Consider the following 27,258-nt stretch of genomic DNA (forward strand, 5'->3'; position numbering starts at 1 on the left):
ATCGGAACTAAAGACACTTAGCAAACAAAGAAAAGAAAAAGAAAATAAATAAAAAAGTTAATCTAAGGCACCAAGCCCTAGCAATGCTCGGTTTTGGTTCTCACCAAAGCCTAATCAAAACTAAGAGCCTAGTGATGGATATGCACAAATGAGTGGAAAAGTTTAATGGTTGAGGGTTGATTTTAGATTAACAAAAAGTAATAAAATGTAAAGCAATTAATAAAAATGCAAAGAAGAAGGAAGGGAGTAGGGTTGCCACGTGTCAGTATGGGAGTGGACAAGAAGAAAGGAAGAAATGGTTTGGGCACGTGATGGCGGCAGACTTCTCAATTGAAACCAAAGCTTAATTAAGTGTAAAGCTTAATTAAACTAAGGTCTACTGCTGCATGTTAATGGCTGGAGGTATTAAATAATCAAGCTAATTATCAATTAATACAAAACCTTTTCTTTATTTTCTGTAATTTTCTTCTTCTTCTTTTCTATTTTTCTTTCTTCTCCACTTCCACAATCTCGAATATTTCCATATATATTGTCAAGGGACTAGTCGGGTTTTGCTCTCAAACTTGCATTGACCATGGTTGATCGTGTCGACAATTTCGTCTCCTCGTCGAAAACTCCGATTTGCTCCACTTTTGTACCATTTTCTCTCGTTTCCGCAACTCCGCTTATTTTCTACACAATAAATAAAAAGAATTAATTATATAATAATTGACTCGAGGATTAGCTTAATTCTAGTATTTTAGATATAATTACACGTATAAAAATGCGTGTAATCACCTATCTACTTTGCTTCTTTCTAAGAGTCATTCATTCGTTGTATAATCCGATCATCGTAGTTATGTGTTATTACAAAATGATATGGTGAGATCTTCATTAGGGAGATTCCACATCGTGCATCTGGCACATGAAAATGGAAAAGTCTTTGATTTGTAGACTTCAATTGGACGTTGAAGAGTTTATGATTGATCTCATGTTGTAAGCTTTGTGAATCATATTGTCTTTTGTTCTGTCTCAGTTTGACTCCTGTTACGATGCCGCCACGACCCGATCCTAGAATGGCAGCCGTGCTAATGGCATTCGAAGCCCTATGCACTGCCCTGGAACAGACCCCGGAGGAACTTGAAAGATATAGGGTGACGCAATGCTTGGAGCAGTTAACCAAGCTTAAACCACCCCAGTTCAACGGAATTGGTGAAGCCTGCGAGGCCGAAAACTGGTTGAGGCAAATCTTGAAGATTTTGGATATCTTATGGACACCGGAGCAGTACCGTGTGTCCCTAGCTGTACACCAGCTTGTCGGGGAGGCTGACAACTGGTGGGATACCGTCCATAGCCTACGGATTGTCGCTGACCTAACTTGGGCAGAGTTCGAGCAACTCTTTCTGGAGCGGTTCTTTCCACCTGTCCTGAAGGCACAAAAGATCAGTGAGTTCTTTGCTCTGACCCAAGGAAACAAGACCACTCACGAGTATGTTGTGGCCTTCACACGACTACTTAAGTACGTGCCAGCAATCGCCAACGACGATCAGATGAAGAAACATAGGTTCATGGCAGGACTTCGAGACTCGATTCGACGCGATTTACGCTCGAACACTACCTTGAGCTACAGTGAGTCCGTAGCTGCCGCTTACGCCATCGAGGCTGATGAAGCTGCATACCCAAGACGTGGGGATGGTCAGGGAAGCTCTCACCCACGGAAGAATTGCTGGGTGCATCGGAGGAAGCTCCAAGGAGGAAACTCCCAAGGATATGCCAGTTCCAGCAGTAGCAGTGGATCTTCAGGAAGACGGAGCCCTGCACCCTACACTTGTTTTGCTTGTGGCCAACCTGGACACACCAAGGTTCGCTACCCGTTTGTTAACAACTCATAAGGAGAGTCTTCTGGCTCGGGATTCCAGAATCCGAGGCCAGCTCAATCACTATCAACTCAGATATCGCCAGCACCCTACCGACCACCTCAGCCGTTAGCAGTGAAGTACGACCAGCAGATTACCGCACCTCGACCTGTCAACCAGGCAAACCGAGGAAGAAACCGTGGAGGACGCAACCAGGGAGGACGTGGACAACTGTATGTAATCACCGGTGGAGAGACTACTGAGGCTTCTGGCTCTGGCACTGCACTAGCTAGTACGATACTCATCTCTAACTCTGAAGCTAGAGTATTGCTTGACACTGGTGCATCCCATTCATTCATCACTACATGGCTAGCTGAGTCACTAGGACTAGAACCAACACCGCTAGACGGAGTTTTCGACTTTAAGACCCCGCTTGGTGTGGGGACTGGTGTAGACAAAGCCTATAGGAAGTGCCAAGTTGTTATTGGTGGTAGGAAGCCCCAAGCCGATCTCTATCCTATCGAGTTGTATGACTTTGATCTAATTCTCGGGATGGACTGGCTGAGCAAGTACAAAGCACTCATCGATTTCGATCGACGCGCGGTACGAATCACACCACCAAGCAAGGAGACCTTCGAAATAAAAATGGCAAAACCCCTTTTACCTCCAAGTTCACTACTGAAGGCTTGTTTTCAAGGGAGGAGAATGCTTGCTTGTTACAGCATCATCGCTGCAGGGGAAAAGGTAAACATGGAGACCCACGGCTACATGCCGATTGTAGACGAGTACCCTGACGTATTCCCGGAGGAGCTACCAGGATTACCCCTGCATCTTGAAAAGGAATTCCGCATTGACCTAGTTCCTGGTACTGAGCCGATCTTGATATCGCCGTATCAGATGGCACCAGCCGAGATGAGCGAACTGAAGTTACAACTAGAGGATCTTGAGAGCAAAGGGTTCATCCGAAAGAGTTCATCACCTTGGGGAGCTTCTGTCTTGTTAGCTAAAAAGCCTGACGGAATGCTATGTTTGTGCGTAGATTCTCGACGATTGAACCAAGTAACAATCAAGAACAAGTATCCACTACTGAGGATAGACGAGTTGTTTGACCAACTCACGGGAGTGATGTTCTTCTCTAAGATCGACCTTCGATCAAGGTATCACCAGTTGCGAGTACGTGAGGAGGACATTTGGGTTGACCAACGCCCCATCCGCATTCATGGACCTAATGAACCGAGTGTTTCGACCCTACTTGGATCAGTTCATGATTGTCTTTATTGACGACATCCTCATCTACTCCAAGACGCAAGAGGAACACGTTATTCATCTTCGCATAGTTCTGCAGACATTATTGGATCACCAACTCTACGCTAAGGAATCTAAGTGTGACTTCTGGCTCACAAAAGTAAAGTTCCTTGGACATGTCATCTCTGCAGCTGGACTTTCAGTGGACCCTTCGAAAGTCGAAGCTGTACTTAATTGGGAACAACCACAGAACGTGACCGAAATCCGCAGTTTTCTTGGATTGGCTGGTTACTACCGCCGTTTTAGCCAAGATTTCTCTAAGATCGCCTTACCGTTGACCAAGCTGACAAGGAACGGCACAATGTTCGAGGGGGACGACAAGTGTGAGAACGCTTTTGTGGAGCTTAAGACGAGGTTGACTACCGCACCTGTACTAGTTCTTCCGAACAATGTCGACCCCTACCAAGTGTACACCGACGCCTCGGGGAACGGACTAGGTTGTGTGCTTATGCAAAATGGCCAAGTTGTGGCCTTTGGCTTGAGACAGTTAAAGCCGCACGAGAGGAACTACCAGACTCACGACTTGGAACTTGCTACTATGTATAGTCTTCGCATTGAAGATCTGATGGTGTTATCTCTATGGCACGCAATCTAAAGTTTACTCGGATCACAAGAGCCTGAAGTACATCTACACTCAACATGATCTGAACCTATGCCAGAGAAGATGGATGGAGTATCTGAAGGACTATGAGTTCAATTTGCTCTACCATTCGGGAAAAGCGAATGTCGTCGCTGACGCCTTGAGCAGAAAGACGAGAAGTTAGTTATCCTGCATCTTCTTGTCACGAAACGAGACGTTGAAAACTCTGGAGGAGTTTTGCTTGTATCCCCAATAGGGAAACCCTCAGGGGTACCTTGTGAGTTTAACTCTGAAGCCACAGTTACTACAACTCGTGGAAGAAAGCCAGTGGAAAGACCCGGATACGTATATGCTCCGAGCACAGATCTACGCCGGAGAAGTCACCAACGAGTGGATGGTGGGCCAAGATGGTTGTGTTAGATTTAAGGGTCGGATGGTTGTCCCTGAAAACGACCATATTAGGAAGATGGTGCTGGAAGAAGCGCATCGTACATGCTTCACTATGCACCCGGGAGCAGGAAAGATGTACCAAGATATGAAGCGCCAATTTTGGTGGTGAGGGATGAAGAAGGATGTGGCCGACTACGTCGTCCGATGTGCAATATGTCAGCAAGTAAAAGCAGAACATCAACTACCGGCTGGACTACTTCAGCCGCTACCTATACCAGTATGGAAGTGGGAAGACATCACCATGGACTTCGTCACCGGATTACCACGCTCGTCACGAGGACACGACGGAGTGTGGGTGGTAGTTGACCAACTAACCAAATCCACCCACTTCATACTAGTGAAGATGGACTCACCTGTAGAGTATTTTGCGGGACTGTACATCGACATCATCATCAAGTTACACGGAGTTCCGAAGACTATCGTCTCTGACAGAGATTCAAGGTTCACATCGAGGTTGTGGAAGAAGCTTCAAGAAGAGCTTGGAACACAGATAATTTTGAGTTCGGCATACCACCCTCAGACTGACGGACAATCTGAACGCACCATCAAGACTTTGGAGGATATGCTATGAGCTTGAGTATTGGACTTCAGAGAGAAGTGGTATGACTGTTTGCCACTCGCAGAGTTTACGTACAACAATAGTTATCACCGTAGCATAGGCATGGCACCGTTTGAAGCACTTTATGGACTACCATGTAGGTCGCCTACGTGTTGGGCTGTTGCACAAGAATGGGCTTTACTAGGACCTGACTTAGTTTAGGAAACCACTGAAAGGATTCAAGTGGTTAAAGAGAAATTAAGAGTAGCCCAGAGTAGACATAAATCATATGCAGACACGCGTAGGAGACCCCTAGAGTTTGGAGTAGGGGACTTTGTTTATATCAAGGTGAAACCTCGGAAGGGAATCAGTCGGTTCGGGGTCAAAGGAAAGTTGGCACCCCGATACATTGGACCTTTTCCGATAGTCCAAAGAATTGGGAACATGGCTTATCGGGTAGATTTGCCACCAGAACTAGAGCATATCCACAACGTGTTTCACGTGTCTCAACTTAAGAAGAGTCCGCCAGAGATCCAGCAAGTCATTACTTGGAGAAACTTGCCACTGCAAAGTGATGCCACCTACAAGACAGAGCCTATACAGATTTTAGCACAAAGTACCAGGCAGCTAAGGAACCGCGAGGTTCCATTGGTGAAAGTTCAATGGACACACCAAAAAAAGGAGGAGGTTACTCGGGAACTTGAGGCAGAGATGCGTGAGAAGCACCCCCACCTTTTCAGCTAACCAGGTACAAATTTCGAGGATGAAATTTCTTAAGGGGGTAGAGTTTAGACCCCCGTACTTTTTATTGTTTATTTTAATTTGTCGTATAACGTATGAAACTACGTATTCGTAAGGTACACAAGTATTCGCGCTTAGGTTAAAACTTTGAGGCCATTTAAAGGATTAAAAAATTAGAGAAAATCCAATTTGGGTCTAGAAAAGTATTTTTAAAGTATCGAGTCTTAGGACAAGCCCGGAAAATTTTCCCGACAGGATTCGGTAAAGTGTCGGAGAAATAAGGATGTTTGAAGATGCATTTTCGGAGTGAGCTTCAGGAAAATTAAGGGAAAAATAAAACGGAGCAGCCCCAAGCCCACTTGGCCCAAAAGGAGGGGCGAATTAGACTTTTCACAATTAAATTGGGAGAGGTATTTAAGGAAAACATTCTTCAAACCCTAGCCTCAACCCTCTCATTTTTCACTTCAGCTCTCTCTCTCTACCCGAGAGCTTCTCTCTCCTCATTCTCGCCGGAAATCGCCGCCGCCGGTCGTCGCCGTCACCGAAACCCGGATTTCAACCAAAATTTCCAGATTTTCTTCTCTTCATCCCCTCTTTCCATTTCTCCAACCAAAATCAAGAAATTTGGCCATTTAATCCTCCAAAAACCCTAGAACCCGAAGCTAATTTGGGGGTTTTTGTGCTTTCTTCTTTCCAAGTTTAAATCAAGGTAATATCCATCCTAATCTAGCCTCTATTCCTTCGATCTATACATCTTTCTTATCAAATTCGAGTTTTTGATTTCCATTTTGATTTTTGATGCATGAACCCGATTTCTCCTTAAACCATAAAGCTAGGCTATGGGTTTGGCAAGGATTTTTGGTAAGGATCTACCCATGCAACCTTGTTTTCGAGTTTTTTGGTTGAGATGATGATGTTGGACGGATTTGTAGGTGAAGAAGGCCAAGCAGAAGGAATAGTGATAGGAGCATAAAATGCATCGAATTTATAGTTCAAACCTTTATACTTTTGCTTAGTTTATTCTTTAAAAAGATCAATTTAACTTTGTTATTTTCTTAGGTACTTTGAGAAGCAGTTAAGGAGAAAAGAGAGCTATTGTGGGACAATCAAGGCACTTCACATGAATTAGTGATGCAAAGGATGGAGTCTGATCATTCATTTGGTCATAAAACTCAAGAGTAGATGGAGAGAGTTGCCGTGAAAAACAGTTGCAGAGAAGCAGAAAACAGAGTACAAGAGTCTGTCTTATTTTCTTCTGTATTGGGAAGCTGTTTTGAAGAACCTTCGAGTGGAATTATGAAGAAAGGCCTGGCAAGATTTGAAGATCACATGTTCTACTATAACTGAAGACAAAGAGTTGGTCCAGAATGATAAGGAGGAAGCCGGAGTCTGTGCTCAAAGTTGGTTCCTCGAGAAGACTGTTTCCATCAGCTTTTCAGGAAGCTTTTTCAAGGACTTTTATACTGGACTTACGGGATGATAATCATGAATTTCTCTACCCAGAATTTAAGAATATATGTTTTAGAGCAGTATAGAATCAAGAATCATCCAGAAAGGTGGTGTAATGAAGAAGTTACGATGCTGCAAATATGATCAGAGGATAAGGAAAATCTGGAATTTCTGACAAGTCTTTATGCGAAGCATTTTCAAGACCGTTGTTGGGCCACGTTTCAAGAAGATTTCTAGAAGGTTTTTGCACGGTTTTTAAGGGTGACATCAGAAGTATTATGTGGCAGAATATCACCTTCGAATCTGCTGGGAACCCTTGTCAAACATGGAGAGGGAAATCAGTCCTAGTTGAGAAAGGAAAGTGAATTAAAGGTTATATTTTCTGAAGATATTCTTGGCAGATTCTGGGACGAATTTTATTGGATTTTTGCTGCATTATACTTATCAAAAGACTATTAGAAAGACTTAAGGAAGGTTCAGAAGATTGTGTGGCAGCCAAGCAAGTGGAGTTGGAGAAGAATAAGAAGAACTCAACCCGGTTTTGAAGAGAAAAGTTAGGGGTTTGTAAACAATAAAAGAGGAGGCTTCTTGGCGTCAAAAAGAGACCATATCATACAGATTTCACGCCTCAAAATAACCCTAGCTCTCTGATTTTCGAAGCTCCATACAAGCATAAGGAAAAGAAGCCACCAAAGTCACCATCAGCCACCACCGTGACCATCCATCTTCAAGCAACATCCACCGTGCCTCAAACTAAAACATAGAAATTTATTATGAAACTTGAACCATAGTTTAGGGCTTCAAACTAGCCCCTAACACAAAAGTATTTAGCTACTCATTGTTCTAAGGTAAACACACAGTAACATATTGAAAATAAAAGGGCAAAGTCGCAGAAAAAGAGAGTGAAGAGGCACGGTGGATGTTGCTTGAAGATGGATGGTCACAGTGGTGGATAACGAACTCCTAACTGCTCATCATCATATTCACAGACTTTACTTTAGTTTCATCTTTTGTTCTTACTTTATTTTCAGCAAAATTAATCAACAATCCCCCAATTGTGTTTTTAAATTTGTTTTATTATAGTTTCTAGTTTATTTTGTTTTGTAGGTTACATAAATTGAAGGTAAACCCTTGATCCTTGGCGTAGAACGATCCCTTACTTTCACTACTACAACTTGACAACAAAAAGGGTTTTAAATTGCGTGTTATTTTTAGCAGAGCAAATAGGCCGTGATTTTTGAAGAAGAAAGGGTAAGGAATGGGTTTTGGACAAACCCTTAGAATTTTTGGAATTTATTTGGTTGATTTTGATTATGTTGAGCTATTGTTGTTGTTGGAAAAATTGTGAAAAATAGAGATTTGAGGATGGTTTAATTAGTAAGATTTTATTAGCATAATTTTCAAAGTGTTGGAATTTTGGTGTTGAAGATTTGGTGATTGTTGTTGTGTAGTTTTGGCCAAAAGAAAAAGAAAATAAAGAAGAAAAGAAATGGATTTGTTTTTGGAAGAAAAGGAAAATAAAGAAAATGGTAAAAGTTAGATTAAATGAGTTTTACTGTGGTAAAGTGGTAAAAAGTGAAGAAGGTGAAAGTAAAGGTAAATTCGGTAAAAAGGAGGTAAAAGATAAAAGTGAAAGTGTTAAGGTAAAAGTCATGGTAAAAGTGAAAAGGTGAAAAAGGAGAAGTAAATGGGTAAAAGTAAAAGTAAAACTTTATTTATAATTATTTACTTATTTATTTTTAATAAATAAGAATTATCTGCTTATTTATTTTTAATAAATAATAAATAATGATAAATAAAGGAATACTAGGTCAAGAGTCAGAAGTCAAAGTCAAAAGTCAACTCTGAGAGTTGACCAGGGTTGACCGACCTCGTAAAACGTGAGGATCGACTCGACTTTGGTCGCTCGGATTGGCGAAAGTTTAGCGGAGCGAAAAGGACGTTTTCTTTTTAAGAAAGAAGTAGTTTCCCAAATTGGTAAAGGTTGAAACAAATAATTAATGGCTTCATTGAAATAAAAAGGATTTAGTGTGCGTGGTTACTTAAAGTTGATCATAATGTTTACGTGGATAATTACTTACAAACTAAGTAATGGTTCAGGAAACACGATCGTTAAGGAAGCTTAAGCGGAAAGCATCAGAGTGTGGAGTACGCCAGTATTTTCCAGGTAGGATGAGCTGTCCCTTCCTTGTTAGAGGCTTTTCGATATATGTGAAATGTTCTAGTATAATATTATGTTGCCTGCAACTATGTTTTTGGTTGTTCATTAGTCGATGCCTCGTGATACCTATGTTTTCATAACTGATGATTGTTGATTGCGAAAATCGAGGCTAGACTTGCATGTTGAGATACTGTACCCTTTTGTATGTTTGTGTTTGTGACCTGAAAGTGAATGGGACCTAGACGCGTAGATTCCTAGGGATCGCACGGTGTTGATAACCGTGAACCTTTAGAGGGGGCTGTGCTCCTATGTTTGTCTAAGAAAGGTGAGTACAGACAGTGAACCAGTCATAGGAGACTCAGAGCCAGGAAATTGACACTTTTGCTACTTGTAGCCATAAAGACTATAGAGTAGTTGGCCAGTTCTCGAAGGATGACAAATTAGGTCGATCACCGATTTATTTTAGTTTAGCCGGCAGGTAAGTATCTCGGAGCTCCAAGTTGTGTGAAGCATGCTGCATATGATTTCCTGAAACGAAACAACTGTGATTGTTTTTGCTTGCATTTGTTTACTTGATTTTACAAATGCACGCAACCTATATTTTAGTAGCTATGTTTTACTTATAGTTTTCAAACCTAACTAAGGTTGGGTCAGCCCCTATTGGCCTAGCGAGGACGAAATGCTCACCCCTACATTTCAAGTTACAACGAGGTCATTCCGAACGATTTGGATTAGAAGTGGGTCGTTGTCCGAATTCGTGTGTTGCTGTTCCTGTTCAAGTTCTTCTCTTTTGGTATTCCATCGATTTACTCGCTTTTCTTTCAATGTTGAACTCTGTGAGGTCCGCCTACCTAGGAGTGCGCCTCACCCCTTTATTTTATTGTTATTGTTGAACTCCTTTCATTTCAGTTATGACGTAAGCCCTAAGGCCACAGTGCACTTGCCCTTTTTTTTTTAAGCATTTTCATACTTGTTAATTTGTGTATTGGATTGTTGATTTAAAGTCCTTTCTTAAAAGTTTTTCTTGGTTTCCTATTTTCTAAAAATTGCATTTTCAAAAGGCCTTGTAATATTAAGTTGGTAGGTCTACGGTACGTCTACTACGTATCGAGTTCCTATTGGCTTAATATTACGGCGCTGTGGTATACCCCTTTGGGTCGGCACAGCCTTTGGCGAGCCTGGCCTACGGGACGGGTCTGGTTTTTGATGGCATTTGGCGAGCCTGCCCACTACCCACCCTTGCGGGCTTTTTAACGGGCCGGGTCGAGTTTTTAGCCCTCAGGGCTGGCGAGCCTCCATCGGCCCACTTGATCCGCTGGCTTTTTAATAAGGCCTAATTAGATGTGTACTGATTAGAGCATTAGACGTGAGAGAGAGAGGAGATGAAGACACGGTTGAATTACTTTTTTTTTTTCTCTACATAGTTTTCTAGAGGGGCAGAATGGAAGGGAAACTAATTTTTACAAAAATTTGTGAGGTTGATATAACTGGAGGTATGAATAGAACCTCTTTTTGTTTTAACCGTTATTCAAAGGAAAAAAAAAAAAGAAGAGAGAGAGACAACCGTTAAAACATAATGCAGTAGTTAACGCCGTTACCTTCTCTTCTAAAAAAAATTAAAAAAAATTAAAAAAACGCCATTACCTGTCAGTGAGTAGGGTTTTAGGCTTTAGAACAGTGGAAGGGGGTCTATAGGGGGTTTAGCATTCCGCAACATCCTTTCTCTCACCCTTAAACCCTATCAACAATTTCCCATCTTCATTTCAATTCTTGGGGTTTAAGCCATGGCAGATTTGGACGACGATTTTGGAGACATCTACACTGATGTCGAAGCGCAGGCCGCTTCAGCCATCAATGGCGTATCAGACTTTGCTAAGTTCTATACGAACCCAAAGAAGATAGAAATTATAGTAACAACATTGCAAAGAACGGCGACACTTGCTCCGGCGAGGGTTTCGTCTCCGATTCTGAGAAACCCAAAGAGGAATGGGTAGTAAAGTTTCGGGTTCGGATGAGGATGAGGATTACAGTGACAGTGACAGTGAGGAGGACCTGAATATAGTTTTGAACAATGGGGGCTGTAAAGGTATTCCCTTTTCGGTTTCAGGTGGAGGGGGCATGAGGATTGATGAATATGAAGATGAGGATGAGGATGCTCTTGTGCCCATGAAAGATTGCAAGGTATTCTATTACTTTCAATCTATGGTTTTAGAGACTTTTATGATGATAGAACTGAATTTGGATTATAATTAGTATTCTTGGTGTTTAGGCATGTCAACTTCAAATTGATGATTTTATTCCATGTGAAAATAGTTACCTTGTTGTGTTTCTTTTGCTTAGCCTTGTTACTTTTCTAAATGAGAGATCGTGGGTGGTTTCACTGGTTTGTGTAGTATGTATGGACTCAAGGATTTACTTGTCCAAGCAATGGAAAAGCCAATGAGTCTGTGGATTTGGTGTCGTCCATGCCGTTTGGAGTAGACCAGTCGCAGAGTAGTCGTGTTCGTGATACACCAAATCCAGTGGTGATTCGAAATAGATATGGTTTTCGACTTCCTTGGTATAGGTTAGTAAATGCGTCCAAAAGTTGGCCTATAGAGCATAAAATGATTTTTGAATAGTACTGTGTTAAATTTTGACTGAAAGCATGCCCTGTTTTCTTTCTTACAGGACCATACTGGACGTGGATATTGAATCATTTGAGGAGAAGTCATGGAGGTGTCCTGAAGTTGATATAATAGATTACTTCAATTTTGATTTGAACGAGGACAGCTGGAAAGAGTACTGCAACTCCCTGGTAAGTGAAGTAGTGCTGATTCCATGCTTAAATCTCTCATTTATGTGTTCTGGCAGTTTGCAAATTATTTTCATAAACTTTCTATGCAGAGTAACTTGTGGGTAAACTGTAAATGCTTTGGCCTTATGGCCAACTGGTTGATACTGCTTTTCTGCAATACTGCACTTTATTGAATTGAATCCTAATGCTTAAATGATGGCAGGAACAACTTCGGCAGCTAAAATCCACACAGTATGGCATGCCTGGCTCTTCAAAATTTTATCAGGTCTATTTGAATCTTTTTGGAGTCTTATCATATTACCACAAAATTGTTTAAAGTTTTTGGTGTTGACATTTCCAATCGTATCATTTCTACATAAAATAGGCTAAACAAGCTGGATCTGAGTATGGCAGATTCACCCAGGAAAGAAATGAATTATGCTGGATTATGGGCATATGCTCCTCCGTCATCAACAGTTTATGATTGCAGAGTGAGACAATTGGAACTAGTATATCAGAATTGAATTGATCTATCTTTTGTAGAATAGCTGTAAATCCGTATGTAATTAGGATATTGTGATTATAGAAAATCTTGTCATTGTGGAAAGATTTTTTCCAATTAGAGTTAGACTACTCCTTTGTACTTGTATATATACCCTCACTGTGGCATGAATATTAATCATCGAATTAACCCTGAATTGAAGTATTCTTTTCTACTTGGTATCAGAGCCAGGTTCAATCTTTTGAACTTGCGCTGCATCCTTTGAATCCTGAATCCCGAAAAATACCACAAACCGCTGCGTACCACCACCGTTGAAATCAACCCATCCCTGAATTTCAAACCACCATCACCCTACAATTTTTAGGAAAAAGAAGAGAAAAAAACCTTCTTCTTTTTTTCCAAAACATTCATATCCATCTTGAAACCCTAGAAAATCCAATCCTGCGAAAATCCTCAATTCCTCAATGGTGCAATCAAAGAAACAGGCTATGGGGTATTCAGTAACTACCGAATTTTCTGTTATGGCTCAACGCAAACAGGGACCTCCTCCAGGCTTCTCAAGACCTTCTCCACGCCGTCCTCTAGGTAAACCAAATCCATTTGCAAACAAAAAGTACATTATCTGTGGGGAATTAGGTCATAGCAAGGAACGGTGCTATGAAGTGATTGGTTACCCTAATTGGTGGGACTTCACCAAGAAACAACGAAAGAATCTGGGCAAGGCCGTTGTTGCTTCTACAGAGGAAGTTTACCTAGACAATGCCTCTGCTAATATAGCGCAGTCAGGTATGAAGCGTAAGGTTACTTTTAATAGTACATGGATAATTGATACAGGTGCATCTGACCAATGACCCTAGTCTTGTGAAAAACCTTAGATGTTCCCCTCAAAATGTTGTCTCTACTGCTGATGGTACTCCAACTCTGGTCACCGGAGAAGGTTCTATTGCTTTATCTGATACCTTAACCCTTGAATCTGTCGTAGTTGTTCCATCACTAGCTTATAATCTCCTGTCTGTTGGTCAAATTATTTTAGCTCTTGCATGTATTGTGACCTTCTATCCGTCTTTCTGTGTGTTTCAGGACATTCTGATTCAGTGGATTCTTGGTTATGGTGTTAGAAAGGGGAAATTATACTACCTGGATCTGACAAAGACTGGAAAGAAACAGAAGCATCTTTTGGGACAAGCTAATCAGATCAAAGGGGTAGAGAATGCGAAGGAAGCTGTATGGTTATGGCATCTCCGTTTAGGTCATCTATCATTTAGTTATCTTAAGAAGCTGCAACCTCATTTGTTTCAGTTGTCAATGATTTGGATTCATTGTGAAATTTGTGAATTGGCCAAGAGTCACCATATTTCATATTCATCAAGTCTTAATAAAAGTCATGTTCCTTTTATGAAGATTCATTATGATGACTGGGGTCCTGCGAAAATTCATTCTCTTTCTGGAGCTCGGTATTTTGTAATGCTTATTGATGATTGCACTCGCATGACATAGGTGTCATTACTGAAGAATAAGAGTGATGTATTTAGAATGTTTACCGAATTTCACAAAATGGTGGCAACTCAGTATCAACAATCCATTAGAGTGTTTTAGTCTGACAATGGTGGAGAGTTTGTGAATGGCCCTATGATTGAGTTTTGCCGGTCACATGGAATTCATCATCAAACCTCCAATTCTTATACTCCTCAACAAAATGGTTTAGCAGAACGGAAGAACAAACAGTTGATGGAAGTTGTTCGTGCTTCCTTGTTTGGCATGAATGTACTTCGGTCCTATTGGGGAGAAGCAGTGAAATCAACAATATATCTTATCAACCGTACTCCTTCACGGGTGATTGAGTTTCAGAATCCTCATCAGAAGCTTCATACACTTTTGACCATCCCTTCTATGCCTAATTTGGAGCCCCGGGTGTTTGGGTGCACAGCTTATGTTCATATTCCCAAGCCTCAACGCAGCAAGCTTGATCCCCGTGCCCGTAAGTGTATATTTGTTGATTATGCTGAATTCCAGAAGGGTTATCGATGTTATGATCCTCTTACTGGCACTATACATGTCTCTCTTGATGTTGCTTTTTGTGAATCTGAACCTTATTATTCAGGGGGAGTTTCGGAGTCTTCCCTTCAGGGGGAGAGAGGTTATGAAGGAAATCCTCGAGATTTATTTGAATTTGAAGAATTAGAAACATTTGAATCAAGATTTGGAGTTGGGAATTCTCTAGCACCAGTTGACAGTGAAACTGAAATTGGGACTGTAGGAAACAAAAAGAAAAAGAATCTAGGGACATTGAATTTATTGGAGGTGGACCAGTGGGATCCCTAACTTACCAGGACATATGTGGTGTAGGACCATCCCTTGAACCAAGCCGACGTCATGATCTGTTGAACATGACAGACGCATCACGCCAAGACGTCAGCTTGCATCCCCAAAGTGACAATGACGTCAACTTGCATCCCCAAAGTGACAACGACGTCAACATGCATCCCCAAAGTGACAACGATGCTTCAATGCGTCTTGGAATATATGAAACATCACAAGCTGACGAATTACCCATTGACCTGCCCAACTGTGATACACCCAATGAAAAGAATATAATTCAGAGTTCTCATCTATCAGAGTTTTTCCCCCTCTCTACATCATCAACTGAAGAATTTGATGCGAATGTTCCTCCTCAGGTACCTTTAATTTCGAATGAATTATCCGGGGTAGATAATATTGACTCTAGGAAATCACAAAGGGTTACCAAGGGTATTCCTAAGAAACAATATGAGCCAGACATCAAAGCCAAAGCTAAATATCTTGTAGCTAAATACATGTCTAACCATAGGTTGTCTGGGTCATATGCACTTGTTGTTGATCAATTATCTACTATATCTATTCCTAGTAACGTGCAGGATGCATTGACGGATCCAAAATGGACAAAGGCGATGAATGAAGAATTAGAAGCTCTTCAAAAGAATGCAACATGGGCGTTAGTACCTCTGCCGACTGGGAAGAAGACTATAGGATGTAGTTGGGTGTTTACTGTGAAGCTTAATGCTGATGGAACTATTGATAGATACAAGGCGAGGTTGGTTGCCAAGGGATATACACAACGCTATGGGATTGATTATGATGAGACTTTTGCACCTGTAGTAAAGATCAATACAGTCCGGATTCTAATCTCACTTGCAGCAAACAAAGATTGGCCCTTGCACCAGTTTGATGTGAGGAATGCGTTTCTTAATGGGAATTTGGAGGAAGAAGTATACATGGATGTGCCTCCAGGTGTTAAGAATTACCCAAGTGACGTTAGCAATGTGTGTAAATTGAAGAAATCTTTGTATGGCCTGAAGCAATCTCCAAGAGCTTGGTTTGGAAAATTTTCAAAGTCCATGAAACCCTTTGGGTACAGATAGAGAAATTATGACCATACCTTGTTTATTAAATGCAAGAATGGTAAGATTACAGCTCTTATTATGTATGTTGATGACATGATTGTTACAGGGGATGATCCAAAAGAGATTAATGAATTGCAAAAATATCTGTCATAGGAGTTTGAAATGAAGGATATGGGACAACTGAAGTATTTTCTGGGTATTGAAGTTGCAAGGTCTAAGAAGGGGGTTTTGCTTTCACAAAGGAAGTATGTTCTTGATTTACTTGCTGAAACGGGGATGCTAGACTGCAGACCAATGGAGACACCCATTGAAATGAATCACAGACTTGGTATTTATCCTGATCAAGTTCCAACTGATAAAGGGAGGTATCAACATCTTGTAGGAAGGTTGATCATCTTTCACATTCTAGACCAAATATTGCTTATGCTATGAGTGTTGTTAGCCAGTTTATGCATTGTCCTAGTGAAGAGCATATAGATGTAGTCTTTCATATTTTGAGATACTTGAATATGGCGCCAGGTAAAGGGTTACTGTTTGAGAAAAAAGATGAATTTGAAGTTGTTGGATATACGGATGCAAATTGGGCTGGTGATAAAACTGACAAACATTCTACATCTGGGTACTTTATTTTTGTTGGAGGGAACCTTGTCATTTGGCGTAGCAAAAACCAGAAAGTCGTTGCCAGTGCAGAAGCTGAATTTCGAGGTATGGCATATGTAGTTTGTGAAATGTTATGGATCCGTAATGTCCTGAAAGATCTGGGTTACAAGCTTAAACGGCCTATGGATTTGCATTGTGATAATAGAGCTACCATTGAGATTGCACATAATCCAGTTCAGCATGATAGAACAAAACATGTGGAGGTTGACCGTCATTTTATTAAGAAAATCTTGACAGAAAGGTTATTCGCTTTCCATTTGTAAACTCAGAGGAGCAATTAGCTGATGTTCTCACTAAGTTCTCACTAAAGGAGTGTCTAGGAAGATATTCGACAAAGTTGGCATGATAGACATCTATGCACCAACTTGAGGGGGAGTGCAGAATCGCTGTAAATCCGTATTTAATTAGGATTCTTATTTAATTCGTATATCTTGTGATTATAGAAAATCCTGTAATTATAGAAAGATTGTTTCCTATTAGAGTTAGACTACTCCTTTGTACTCGTATATATACCCCCATTGTGGGATGAATATTAATCATCGAATTAACCCTGAATTGAAGTGTTCTTTTCTACTCCTTTATCCTCCTCTTTTATACATGTGATATACTTTCTTGTTATTCCCAAATTAGTATTCAGATACTTGGTCCGAGATAATTATTATTTGGCTTTTGATTATTTCAGCCAAAAGGGAAAGCAATTCAGATAGAAGATAGTGTTGTTGAACGCCAACCATCTTTTGATAGTTGGGTTCCCATATACATTAGGGGCGGTGATCTATGATATCTAATCACAAAAATTTTGCATTATTTAAGAGTAATTTAATTAATAGAATATCCCAAGTTTTCTCTACACAAAAAACCCTAGTGCCTCTGTACAAACTTTAAGCGCATCCTAAATTTAATAAGTAACTAATAAATCACATAACAATGAGGTATTTAGAACTATACGCCTCTTGACAAGGTATCGGAAAAGAGTCATGGAATATGTCGACTAGAAATGAGGAATGCTCTAATGTGGATGATGTGTCCACTTAACTTCTATAATATGTGGACTTGTTGAATATCTAGACTGTGAGCCCCGGAAAAATTATCGAGCTGAGTTGAGATCATTGAGAAATTAATTTACGATCTCGATAATTAATAGAGGTGCTCGAGATTATTTTTCAAAATTTTTCATAAAATGAAATTTTTGGTTTAAGAGTGTGATAACAAAGTACACGATACAACAAGTTCGTAATAATTTTAGGAGAATTTATGCGACACCGGAAGTGTTTATTTTGAATTTCCGAAGTTTGCGAATTATGAAAATTCATTTAAATAAAAGGAAATTATTGGAGTGCAATTCTAGTCGTCGATCTATCCACTGCTTAATCTCAGCCCTTGAGTTAAATTGGATTTCTGGGTATAAATATTCCTCTGATTGGGTCAACGCGCCAGATTGATCCAGAAGGATAGTGGAGGAGATCAAAAGGCCCGACCCGTTTCTCATAGCTGGACGACCCGCGATGGTGACCCGGACAGTTCTCCACCGTACGGCAAGACACGAAGGCGGACCACCCTTGTTTGAATCCTTTTTCTAGCGCTGACATGCCTCTGGTCATGGATCATCCATGCATGGAGTTAGAAGAGAGAATCGAAGCCCGAAGGCTTTGGATTTTCCAGGGCGTTATAACTTTCCTAATAGGCTTAATTACGTAAGGTGCTCTCCCTACGTACGTACTGCACATCAAAATCTATCGCAATTATAAAGCCAAATTATTAGTATTTACCTTTTCCTTCAATGCCACTAGCAACAAGTATTTTAGCTTTCTTTACAAGTTCCAAATCTCCCAAAAGATAAAGATTCTGCAATATAGTCATCTTCCTTCTGTCGTTGTTCTGAGGCAAAGCCATCTATTTTGGATTTTGGTTTAAAGAGAAATTTGGGTTCTGATTGTTGTTGATAATTCGGTTACCGGTGACGAGCATGATGGAACCGATTGAGTATGTTCCTTTGTTCGTGGGCTTTAAGGAAGAAGACCCAGACCTCTCTGAGTTGTAAGGTATACGTCTGGGAACCCATCTGGTGTTTAAGCTTTAATTTATTAAAGAAATGAGTCTGACATTGGGTTTTTAAATTTGGCTTTTGGTTGCTAATCAACGGGAAATTTGGGTGAGTTCAATGGGTGGAGTTGGATAACAAGTTGACGCTAACTCCAATGGAGTCTTGAATTGGATGAGAGAAGGAACCAGAAGTAGAAGAAGGCGTGCTGCTGCTTCTAATCCAACAACGCAGCAAGAAGGAAAAGTTTAATGTAAAGAATTTATAAGGTAAGTGGGAGACCAACTTGGATTGTTATTGTTGTGACTGATATTTCGATCTGCATGTTTTCCAATTTTTTTTTTTTTTGAAATAGAGTCAGTAGGCGAAAATATATTCATCAGAAGTTAGAATAGGCCGTTACATACCTTTCCGCTGCCATCTAGACAGACAAGAAGATAGTAGTAGTACCCACAGTGGTACATAGAAAATAGACATACTCATTGTACAATCAAGTACGTAGACAAAGCGAGATCCCCCTTTGGTACTACTCCGGATGTGCTAGAAGGCCCGGTCCTCCCAACCTAACTCATAAAACAGTAAATCTAGCCGCCTAGAGACCTCAATTGGTGTACAGCTAGCTAGAGACACTGAGAATTAAATCGACAAAGACCAAACCCAATGCTAAAAACTAAGTAGGAAAAAAAAACCACTAGATGCCTCAAAAGGGGCCTAAATGAACTAGAAAATAATAAAAACTAACCAACTGCCCATTTGGCCCAAAGAAGAGCAAAACCCTAAGCCCAACTAGCTGACCCGACCCTGTTGAGCTTCCGCCTTTCTGTGTTGAGGACATCGCAAGCCAACCGCTGCCACGCCTGCACCATGTAGTCGCCGCCACTTCAAGGACCACTTTCCACACCACACCGCCACCACTGCGAGGGGAACAAAACCCGAACGACACCAGACCCGATCCAAAAAGAAAGGATCCCTGTGTCCCTTGAGCACCGACTGCATCCCGACGATACAGCTGCACTACCGCCGTTGTCTGAAGACAAGCACCAGCCCGCACCATCCCTTGAAGCAGATCCACGACTCCCCCAGCCACAGGGTGGTTTCGACCTAAGCAAGACCAGATCAGACACAAACCTCGAGCCACTGCAAATCTATGAAACAGGGAATCCTAGACCATCAATACTCGTCTGGCAGCCTCCCAGCGACGACAAGGCAAGCCCCACCGACCCAAAGTGCCGCCGGACGAGAGGATCTCGGCTAAAGACTCGACCTTGATCGATGGGAGTGCCGTGCCTTCAGAGAGAGAGAAGTTTCAATGTTTTCTTTATCTGCATGTTTTCCATTGGAAACAAATATGCATGGTATATGAAATCCATTGGTTTGGTGAAACTTATCTGACCTTAAAGTATAGAGTAGACCAAGTCAAAATAGAGAAATTGGAATTAAGGTGTAATATGAGAGTTGCGTGTTGTACTGTTTCCTATTTGGATCACTAGCACCGTGTATTGAAGTTTGGTGGAATAATTATTCTATGATTGATTAAGTTGGATTTATATTTGGTATGATTATATTTCGGTCAAACGCTTTTATTTGTTCCACTCTTGGTTAATTGGTTACCAAACGTGGAATTAGATAACTGAATGGCTATTATGGTTTTGAGAAATAATATTAGTTGTGCAAAGGAAAGTAGGGTGGGTATTCTTAGTAATTCTTAGTAATTTTAAGGGTGCACCTATGGTGAAAGTGATATTGTATTGATTTCGGGAATGTTCTAATTTGGTCGTAATCGGTCTAAATTATTGTATATGGATGCTAAATTACGATAATTGAAATTGACGCCACCTAAGGTGGATTGCGTCGAAAGGAAAGGTTGTTAGTTATGGTCGGTCAAATCTTGGTCAGATTAGGAAAACTGGTCGGACTATATATCAACAAAATTGAGTCTTTATTTCCTTAAGGAAGGTTATTTACATTAATTATGTCGGAATCTAGGACTCTAGTTACCCGAGGAATGGAAGGTTCGTGACTCTTGGAATACGTGAAGAAAAGCATCGGAATCTAGGTAGGGGTCTCTCCTCGATTAGTGGTTTTATTATATTATGCTTTTTTATAAAATGATGCATGTTAAGTCTATGTGGTTTGGTTATGTTAAAATGCAATGCGTACTATTCAAACCGTGAGAGATGTGATGGCTTGAGAGCAAAAGGTGGCACTGACTTCCTTGGGTTCGATCCCCTTAACCTCCAGAGGGTTAGTTACGCCGGTCGTCCAGGTATTCTGATCATAATGACGGGCTCGGTACGTGTGTGTAACTAGGTAGTGGACGCTCTCGCTATGCTTACTTGGTTATAAATTAATTTGAGGTAAAGTCGTGTAGTGGGTCTATGGGACCGGCCATCAGGTAATACTTAGATTTGGCGTCGTATTTATTTAAACATCATGCATCGGTTTTCAAGTTAGAAAATATTGTAAAGTTTGTCATTCTTTAAATGACCTGGTATTCATGAGTATGTTTTTATATTGTGGCCACAAAGCAATACTCTATTGTTTTCAAACCTAGTTGAGATGAGATTTCCCATTGAGCAGCGAGGACAAAAGCTCACCCCTACAACAGTGGATGCAGATATTGTGACTGGTGACGGGATTGGTGGATGGAGCAGGGTGCGCAGGAATAGCTTTGACGAATAGTTGTAATGGAAATCAGGTTCCGTGTCGAGTCTAATTCAATTTCTTGAAAGTCATTAATCTAGAACTTGATCATCCTTGTTCCATCTTGTATCAAAAATGTGTTAAGTCTTGTTTACTTTACTGGTGAATCAGAAACACTCTAGACGGACTAGTTCGCTAAATGTTTTTAAAAGTTTTCATCTCAAAGAGTATTTTCGACATTTCCGCTACGCGTTTTACGAAAAGCTATTTATTTAAAACTGCCTTGCGGGTTTTTAGGATGTGAAATTGTACATTCAGTTTATGTCTTATAGACACGTAGCAATGTGACGTGCTCAAACTGATGAGGTGCAGTTTGGGGCGTTACAGTAGACATAACTAGATTTTAATAGGGTTACTTTTCTAAAGGTAGATCCCTCATTTATGTCTCAAAGCTTCATTATCCCTAATGCTTCACTTATTGTGTTTTGTTTTGTTTTAGGTCACATGAGTATAGAAAGAAGAAAAAGTGGTAGATATTTGGGAATAAAAGTTAGGAATCTTTGGACAAAGCTAGGTAAATGATCGAGATAAGATGGTGTGTTTTGGTTCTCTCGATCATTATGTCAATGTTAGGTTTAGAATTATGGAACTGATGGATTGTCTTTTGGATGATATTGATGCAATGAAATTTTGGTTTCATTTTGAATGCTGATTTTAGTCCAATTTTATGGCTTTGATGATTCACTAGGCCAATAACGTCAATATACAACAAATTTTACATAACGAAAAAAAAAAGTTGTTGTGTTATGATAGAAAGTCAATCATGCAACACATTTAAGAACCTTACGTTGTATAAGGCCATAAAATTTTTGAAGATTTTATTTAGAAGGTGATTGTACAACACTAACAAGAATATTTTGTTGTGTGAATGATAAAAAAAAGAGCGGCAGATTTCCCTCCTAGCTTGACACAAATTTGGGTCCAAATATGTACTATATATATGTCATGATTTAAGGATCCTACAACATAAAAACTTTATTTGTGTTGTCTGAATGAAACATGTTTATCCTAGAGCCAAAACCATTGCACATAGCGGGAACATACTTTGACTTTATTTGATAATCTACCTCTTGGTATTTGACTCCTACAACGTAATTATTTGTTTGTGTTGTCTAAATGAAAAATGTCTATCACTAGCACCAAAACTGATATTTTGATTGCAAATAGGCGGGAACTTTCCCTCCATGCTACCTCAGCTCAAATTTAATGTGTGCAAAATCAGACAACATAACTTCCTTTATGTGTTGTCTGATCAATACAAAATAAAAAGATCCAACTACCCGCATCTTTGCCAACTTAATTAGGCTAGGGCTAGTGACTTTTTGTAGGCCTGGCATTTAGACCTGCAACCCGCAAACTTGCACTATACCCACACGCTAAAAGCCCGCACAAACCAGCACTATTGTTAATCCGGGCTGAAAAAAGCCCGCACGTAAAAAACCCTCAAATAAACGGGCCGGGCTATGCTAAACCCGTTATTACCCGTTGAACCCGTTAACTAAAAATCATTTCTTATTTTTCTCTCTTTCGGTTGCTGAGAGCAGCCTCCATCTCTATTTTCTTTGAGCAGCCTCCAAACCCAAAACCCAGAGAAGCATTGGGCGAGACCTCCCCAAACCCAAAACCCAAATCACTATCTGAGCTTCTTGCACTGCCTTCGTCGAGACCTCCCCAACTGTAAGTCGGCTTCTTTTTCAAGCTTGGATTTCAATGCAATCAGTCAAAATTGGAAAACCCAGTTTCAGTTTCAAAGCACTGGGCTTTTGGATTGTGTGTTTAGCCACTTGTTTCAGTAACTTTCTAGTTTCTACTAATGTTTGATGGTTGAGGACTTGAGTCCTACTGTTGGTTTCAAGTTATTGGTTGATTTGGCTTTTTTTTTTCCTTCATTCAAATCTGGGAGTTATGTGTTATTGGTTGGTTTCAAGTTTGGTAAGTGATGTTCTGGTTTCAAGTTATTGGTTGATTTGCTGATATTGATCCACTCTGCTTTGGCACCTATAATTAGATGTAGATTTGGTTTTTTGCTTATTTAGATTGAGAAATCTGGTTTTGAAGAATGATGAAGTAGCTTTGGTTGTATATCTTGTTTGATTTTTGAGATCTTAATTAAATGGGTTTTGGAGAGATGATGTTGCCCTCCATGTGTTTGTGAAAATGACTCTTTTAATTGAATGATGCGTTTTGTTCTGATTATCTGCAAATGCAAACTAAATGAAGTATTTGGCTCACATAATTGAGAGCTATGGTAAAATGTTCATAGAATTGAAAGGTGAAACTCATTTGCTTGCAGTTGTAGTAAATATAATTCATTTGTTAACTTAGCTTCTTTCAGAAAAAATGAAAAGGTTTTCTTCCTTTTCACTTATGAATATGGTACAATTCCAAGATTTAAAAGGATGGATTTGGTGGAATCGAGATTTCAACAGTTTCTTCGAACATATGTGTGACATCCTTCATCGTGGGTCTCAGCAATGGATCATGTTGAATGCACCATAATGCAGTCATCACACACTTCTCCATCTTCCTCATGTCATCAATTGCTTCATCATCACTGTCCAGTAGCAAATGGAGCTTTCTTTGGTTATAGCAATCATATGCCCAATCAGCTAAATTAAAAAATTAAAAAATTAAAAAATTAAAAAATTAAAAATTAAAAAATCTGTTAACGGGTTTTAACAGGTTCCAACGGATAACCCGCAAACCGGCCGGGTTTAGCCCGCAAAACCTGTTAAGTTAATGGATTTTTATCGGGTCGGCCCGTTAAGAACCCGCACGGTACCCGCACGTTGCCAGGCCTAACTTTTTGTCTCCCACTTCATTTATCAATTTCCAACACTCAAACATAACACAATTTTCTCAGTCTTCTTCTTTCCCAGAAATCGAAAGTCCATGGCTCCACGCCAACCTCCGCGTCCCACTCAAAAGTAAATCTGCTATCCAATTAAACTATCGAAGCTCCCAGCTCCTCGCCTAAGCCAGATCCACCGCCTCCAAGTCCTCCCCTGCTAAGTGAAGGAAAATGCTTAAAGGTTGTATCTTTGTGCAGGTTTGGCTTTGGAGTTTTAGAGAGAGAGTAGTGAGTGACCCATTTGATGGTTTGTCGAATTGGAATGATAAAGATGGAGATATTGACCCTTGCTCTTGGTTTGGGGTTGAATGCGTAGATGGAAAAATTGTGGTCTTGTAAGTACTCTCTTTGTTTCTTCTTTCATTTAATAATTTCATTGGGGTTGATTAAAATTGTGTCTTGGTTGGAAGATTCAAATCAGCCCACCATCAAAGTGAGAGCTCAGCAAGACAGTAAGCTTGTATGTATAATTTATCATTGATTTTGTTCTTCCTAATGAGTGTTATTGTGAGACCCATATGTGTTAAAATTTATGTCCATGTGTTCAAAGTTGTTATGGAATACACTTTTGACCATTAATTAGCTTTGGTAACTCCATTAGAATATTTATAACTGAAATGGATTAAGGTTCAAATATTGCACACCATGTGTTTGATAGTATGCCTCAAAGGCAACTACCAAGCTGAACTAGTGGGTTGCTCTATTATTTTCGAAAAACCTATACTTCTTCTTTTAATCTTAGTTTTTGGAACCTTAAAATAGATTCTTCAATGATCGTTTTAAACTTAGTTTCATGCAAAATGAAGTTGAAATGAGATTCTTATGATATTTTGAAATTAGCACAGTGTTTCAGGATTTCTGCAGAAATCAGCATTTTCTATCAATTTGGATCTCTGTTTGACCGTCCATTAATTTGAACTCCGAATAACTTGAAATTTTGCGAAATTGTGGCTTTACATATCTAGTTTAAATCTGGAGAGTTGTGCTTGAAAGAACTAAAAGGATGATTGTTGGTGAATTTTTCTTTTTTGCTACCAGTTTTCTGAAAATTTCTGAAACTTGCAGCAATCTTGTTACAGAGCAAATGATATTAGAAGCTACTACACTTTTGTCAGTCCTCAGTCTTTAACATGTTAAATTATACATGCAAAGCATGCTTTAAAAGTTAAACTTTAGTCCAAGAGGCTTACTCAACCTTATTGAAAAGGTTTTCATGTTTTCTTCTGATATATTTATTTAGAAACACTGGATTATCCTGCTTTATCTAATGTTGCTTTTTATCATTGTGAGGAACCTTGCTAATACTGAACACTCCTATCATGGGAGACTGGTGGGACCAAAATCCCCAACTCGAAATCTTCATAGCTTAAAACTACCAAAGACAGAACACTATGTTCCTACACTACTCTTCCACCTTCAGATGTAGATGTAAGTCTTTTTCTTTTGTCTTTCTCTACAGTTTCTTGTATGTATCATATTTAGTTGACATTTAGATGGTTGATGTTGTTGCAGAAAAGAATTCAATGCTGGAAACAAATGTGATAGTTGATTGATGTTTATGTCTTATTCTAGTTGCAGCAACAATAGCTAAATCTTATAAAGTAGATAATAACAACTTCGTTTAACATTTAGGTGAGGTTCTTGCTAAGATATGGAACGGAATATGAACAAGCTTTCGAAGCTAATTGCATTCGTGAAAGTCACTCAGTAGCCACATGCTCCTTCAGATATTTCACTCTTACAGGTTGTGTGCATTACCACTTAGACTAGTTTGTGTTTGGTAGTCGTTTAGTTAGCCAGAACGCTGATCATATATGAATTATCTCCAATTAATTAATGTCACTGAGTCTTGTGCTTTGGTGTGCTTACTGCTCAATTTGTGTGATCATGTAGGTTGTTCTACCTGTTTTCAAATTGTTTGTTCTGACAAGGATATTGAAAGCTTGGATGAAGTGAAGAGAGGTTCAAGGAAGAGTAGGTTGTTCAGCCTTTAGTAATTCATATTGTTCTCAATTTTATTCTTGTGTTTTAGTGTATGGATGATTGAGAAATACTACATTTATAGTACATTTGATGCTTTTTTTTTTTTTTGGAAATTAATGAAACTTCATTAATAAATACCACTGAGAGTAAACTCAATGGAATGAGCCCAAAACAAAGCCCAAGTACAAATAAACCCAATAAGGAAAATTACAACTCAACCATAATCCACATGGACATGTAACAGAGTGTAACCCTAAAAATTAAAATACATCAACTCCAAACACAAACACAGCCGCCGCTGCCCAAAGGCTTCCGCACAGCAGCCGCTGCAGTCGCCACCAGAAGCCAAGAGGATGTGAGAAGTGCTGAATCGAAGTGATGAGTACTGAATAGTTGTTGCCAGAACAAACCCAAAAAGCAAATCCAGTCAAAACCAACATAAAGGGGGATGAGAGAAAGGAACCAATACCACACAATGACTCGCGCATCTCCACCAGAGAGACTCAAACCGGGAAGGGGAGAAAGCCACCGAGAAGGGACAAAAGCTAGTAACAAAGAAGAAAACCAGTGGATAATGGGGGGTGGAACACCCATGCGTGAGCACCCATAATCCAATCGGTAAGTGATTCTCACTTTAGAGCAGTAGCCACAAAATCCTTCATGGAGAAGGTCATTGGTAGAAGCAGGGGAGTTGGTGTGAGGTGATGGGTGAGGGGAATCATGGAGTTTTTTGGATCTGAAAATTTTTTGGGTTGATCGGCAAAGAAAGGAGGAACAAAGTCCTCTAGAGCTGGACATAAGCCTGAAAAAGGAGGAACAAAGTCCTCAAGAGCTGGACATAAGCCAGAAGATCACCCCAAAATGAGTGTAGTTCACCACAGGGGTGAGAGAGAAGCAAGTGAAAATGATGAAAGAAAGAGGAACTGAGAAAAAGAGAGGCCAGAACACTAGAGGCCGCCCCCAACTGTCAAGCCAACAATCTAGATCCGGAAGGATCAAGATTAGGGCAAGAGAGAAGGGCCGGGGAGGGAGATGGGTTTTTCTCAGATCTGTTTTCCCTCTCTAGGTTTTAGAGAGAGACGCTCTAGTTTTCAGAAAGTTGAGGCTTTAATGTATGGATTGGAGTACTTCATTGATGAATTGCATTTAGATTTCTTTCTAATATGGATCGGTATTGTTATTTAGATAGCAATGGAGTATTAATTCTGCAAAATTCAGATTACGTAATAATTAAGCAACAATTCACACAACAGACTTCTTATAACACATTAAAGTTCAGTTGTCTGAACTAAATCATACAACA

General features: G+C 40.0%; 2 protein-coding genes and 1 long non-coding RNA gene across 3 annotated transcripts; all 3 read left to right on the forward strand.

The window, feature by feature from the left end:
• Window positions 1–1,031: 1,031 nt before the first annotated feature.
• Window positions 1,032–4,279, forward strand: LOC112199487. Its single transcript, XM_024340502.2, has 4 exons — window positions 1,032–1,841; window positions 1,899–3,008; window positions 3,097–3,708; window positions 3,977–4,279. The coding sequence occupies exons 1-4, from the start codon at window positions 1,032–1,034 to the stop codon at window positions 4,277–4,279; spliced, it is 2,835 nt and encodes a 944-aa protein (XP_024196270.2).
• A 6,684-nt stretch (window positions 4,280–10,963) lies between these two features.
• On the forward strand, window positions 10,964–12,229 carry LOC112199488 (FIP1[III]-like protein). The gene is made up of 4 exons (XM_024340503.2): window positions 10,964–11,240; window positions 11,453–11,625; window positions 11,730–11,856; window positions 12,059–12,229. The coding sequence occupies exons 1-4, from the start codon at window positions 11,046–11,048 to the stop codon at window positions 12,170–12,172; spliced, it is 609 nt and encodes a 202-aa protein (XP_024196271.1). The 5' UTR covers window positions 10,964–11,045; the 3' UTR covers window positions 12,173–12,229.
• An 11,543-nt stretch (window positions 12,230–23,772) lies between these two features.
• LOC121052953 lies at window positions 23,773–26,060 on the forward strand. Its single transcript, XR_005810375.1, has 3 exons — window positions 23,773–25,400; window positions 25,605–25,716; window positions 25,866–26,060. It is a non-coding gene; the product is annotated as an uncharacterized LOC121052953 (long non-coding RNA).
• Window positions 26,061–27,258: the final 1,198 nt, after the last annotated feature.

The sequence above is a fragment of the Rosa chinensis genome, chromosome 4 (assembly GCF_002994745.2).
Source record: "Rosa chinensis cultivar Old Blush chromosome 4, RchiOBHm-V2, whole genome shotgun sequence".
In the NCBI taxonomy this organism is placed as follows: domain Eukaryota; kingdom Viridiplantae; phylum Streptophyta; class Magnoliopsida; order Rosales; family Rosaceae; genus Rosa; species Rosa chinensis.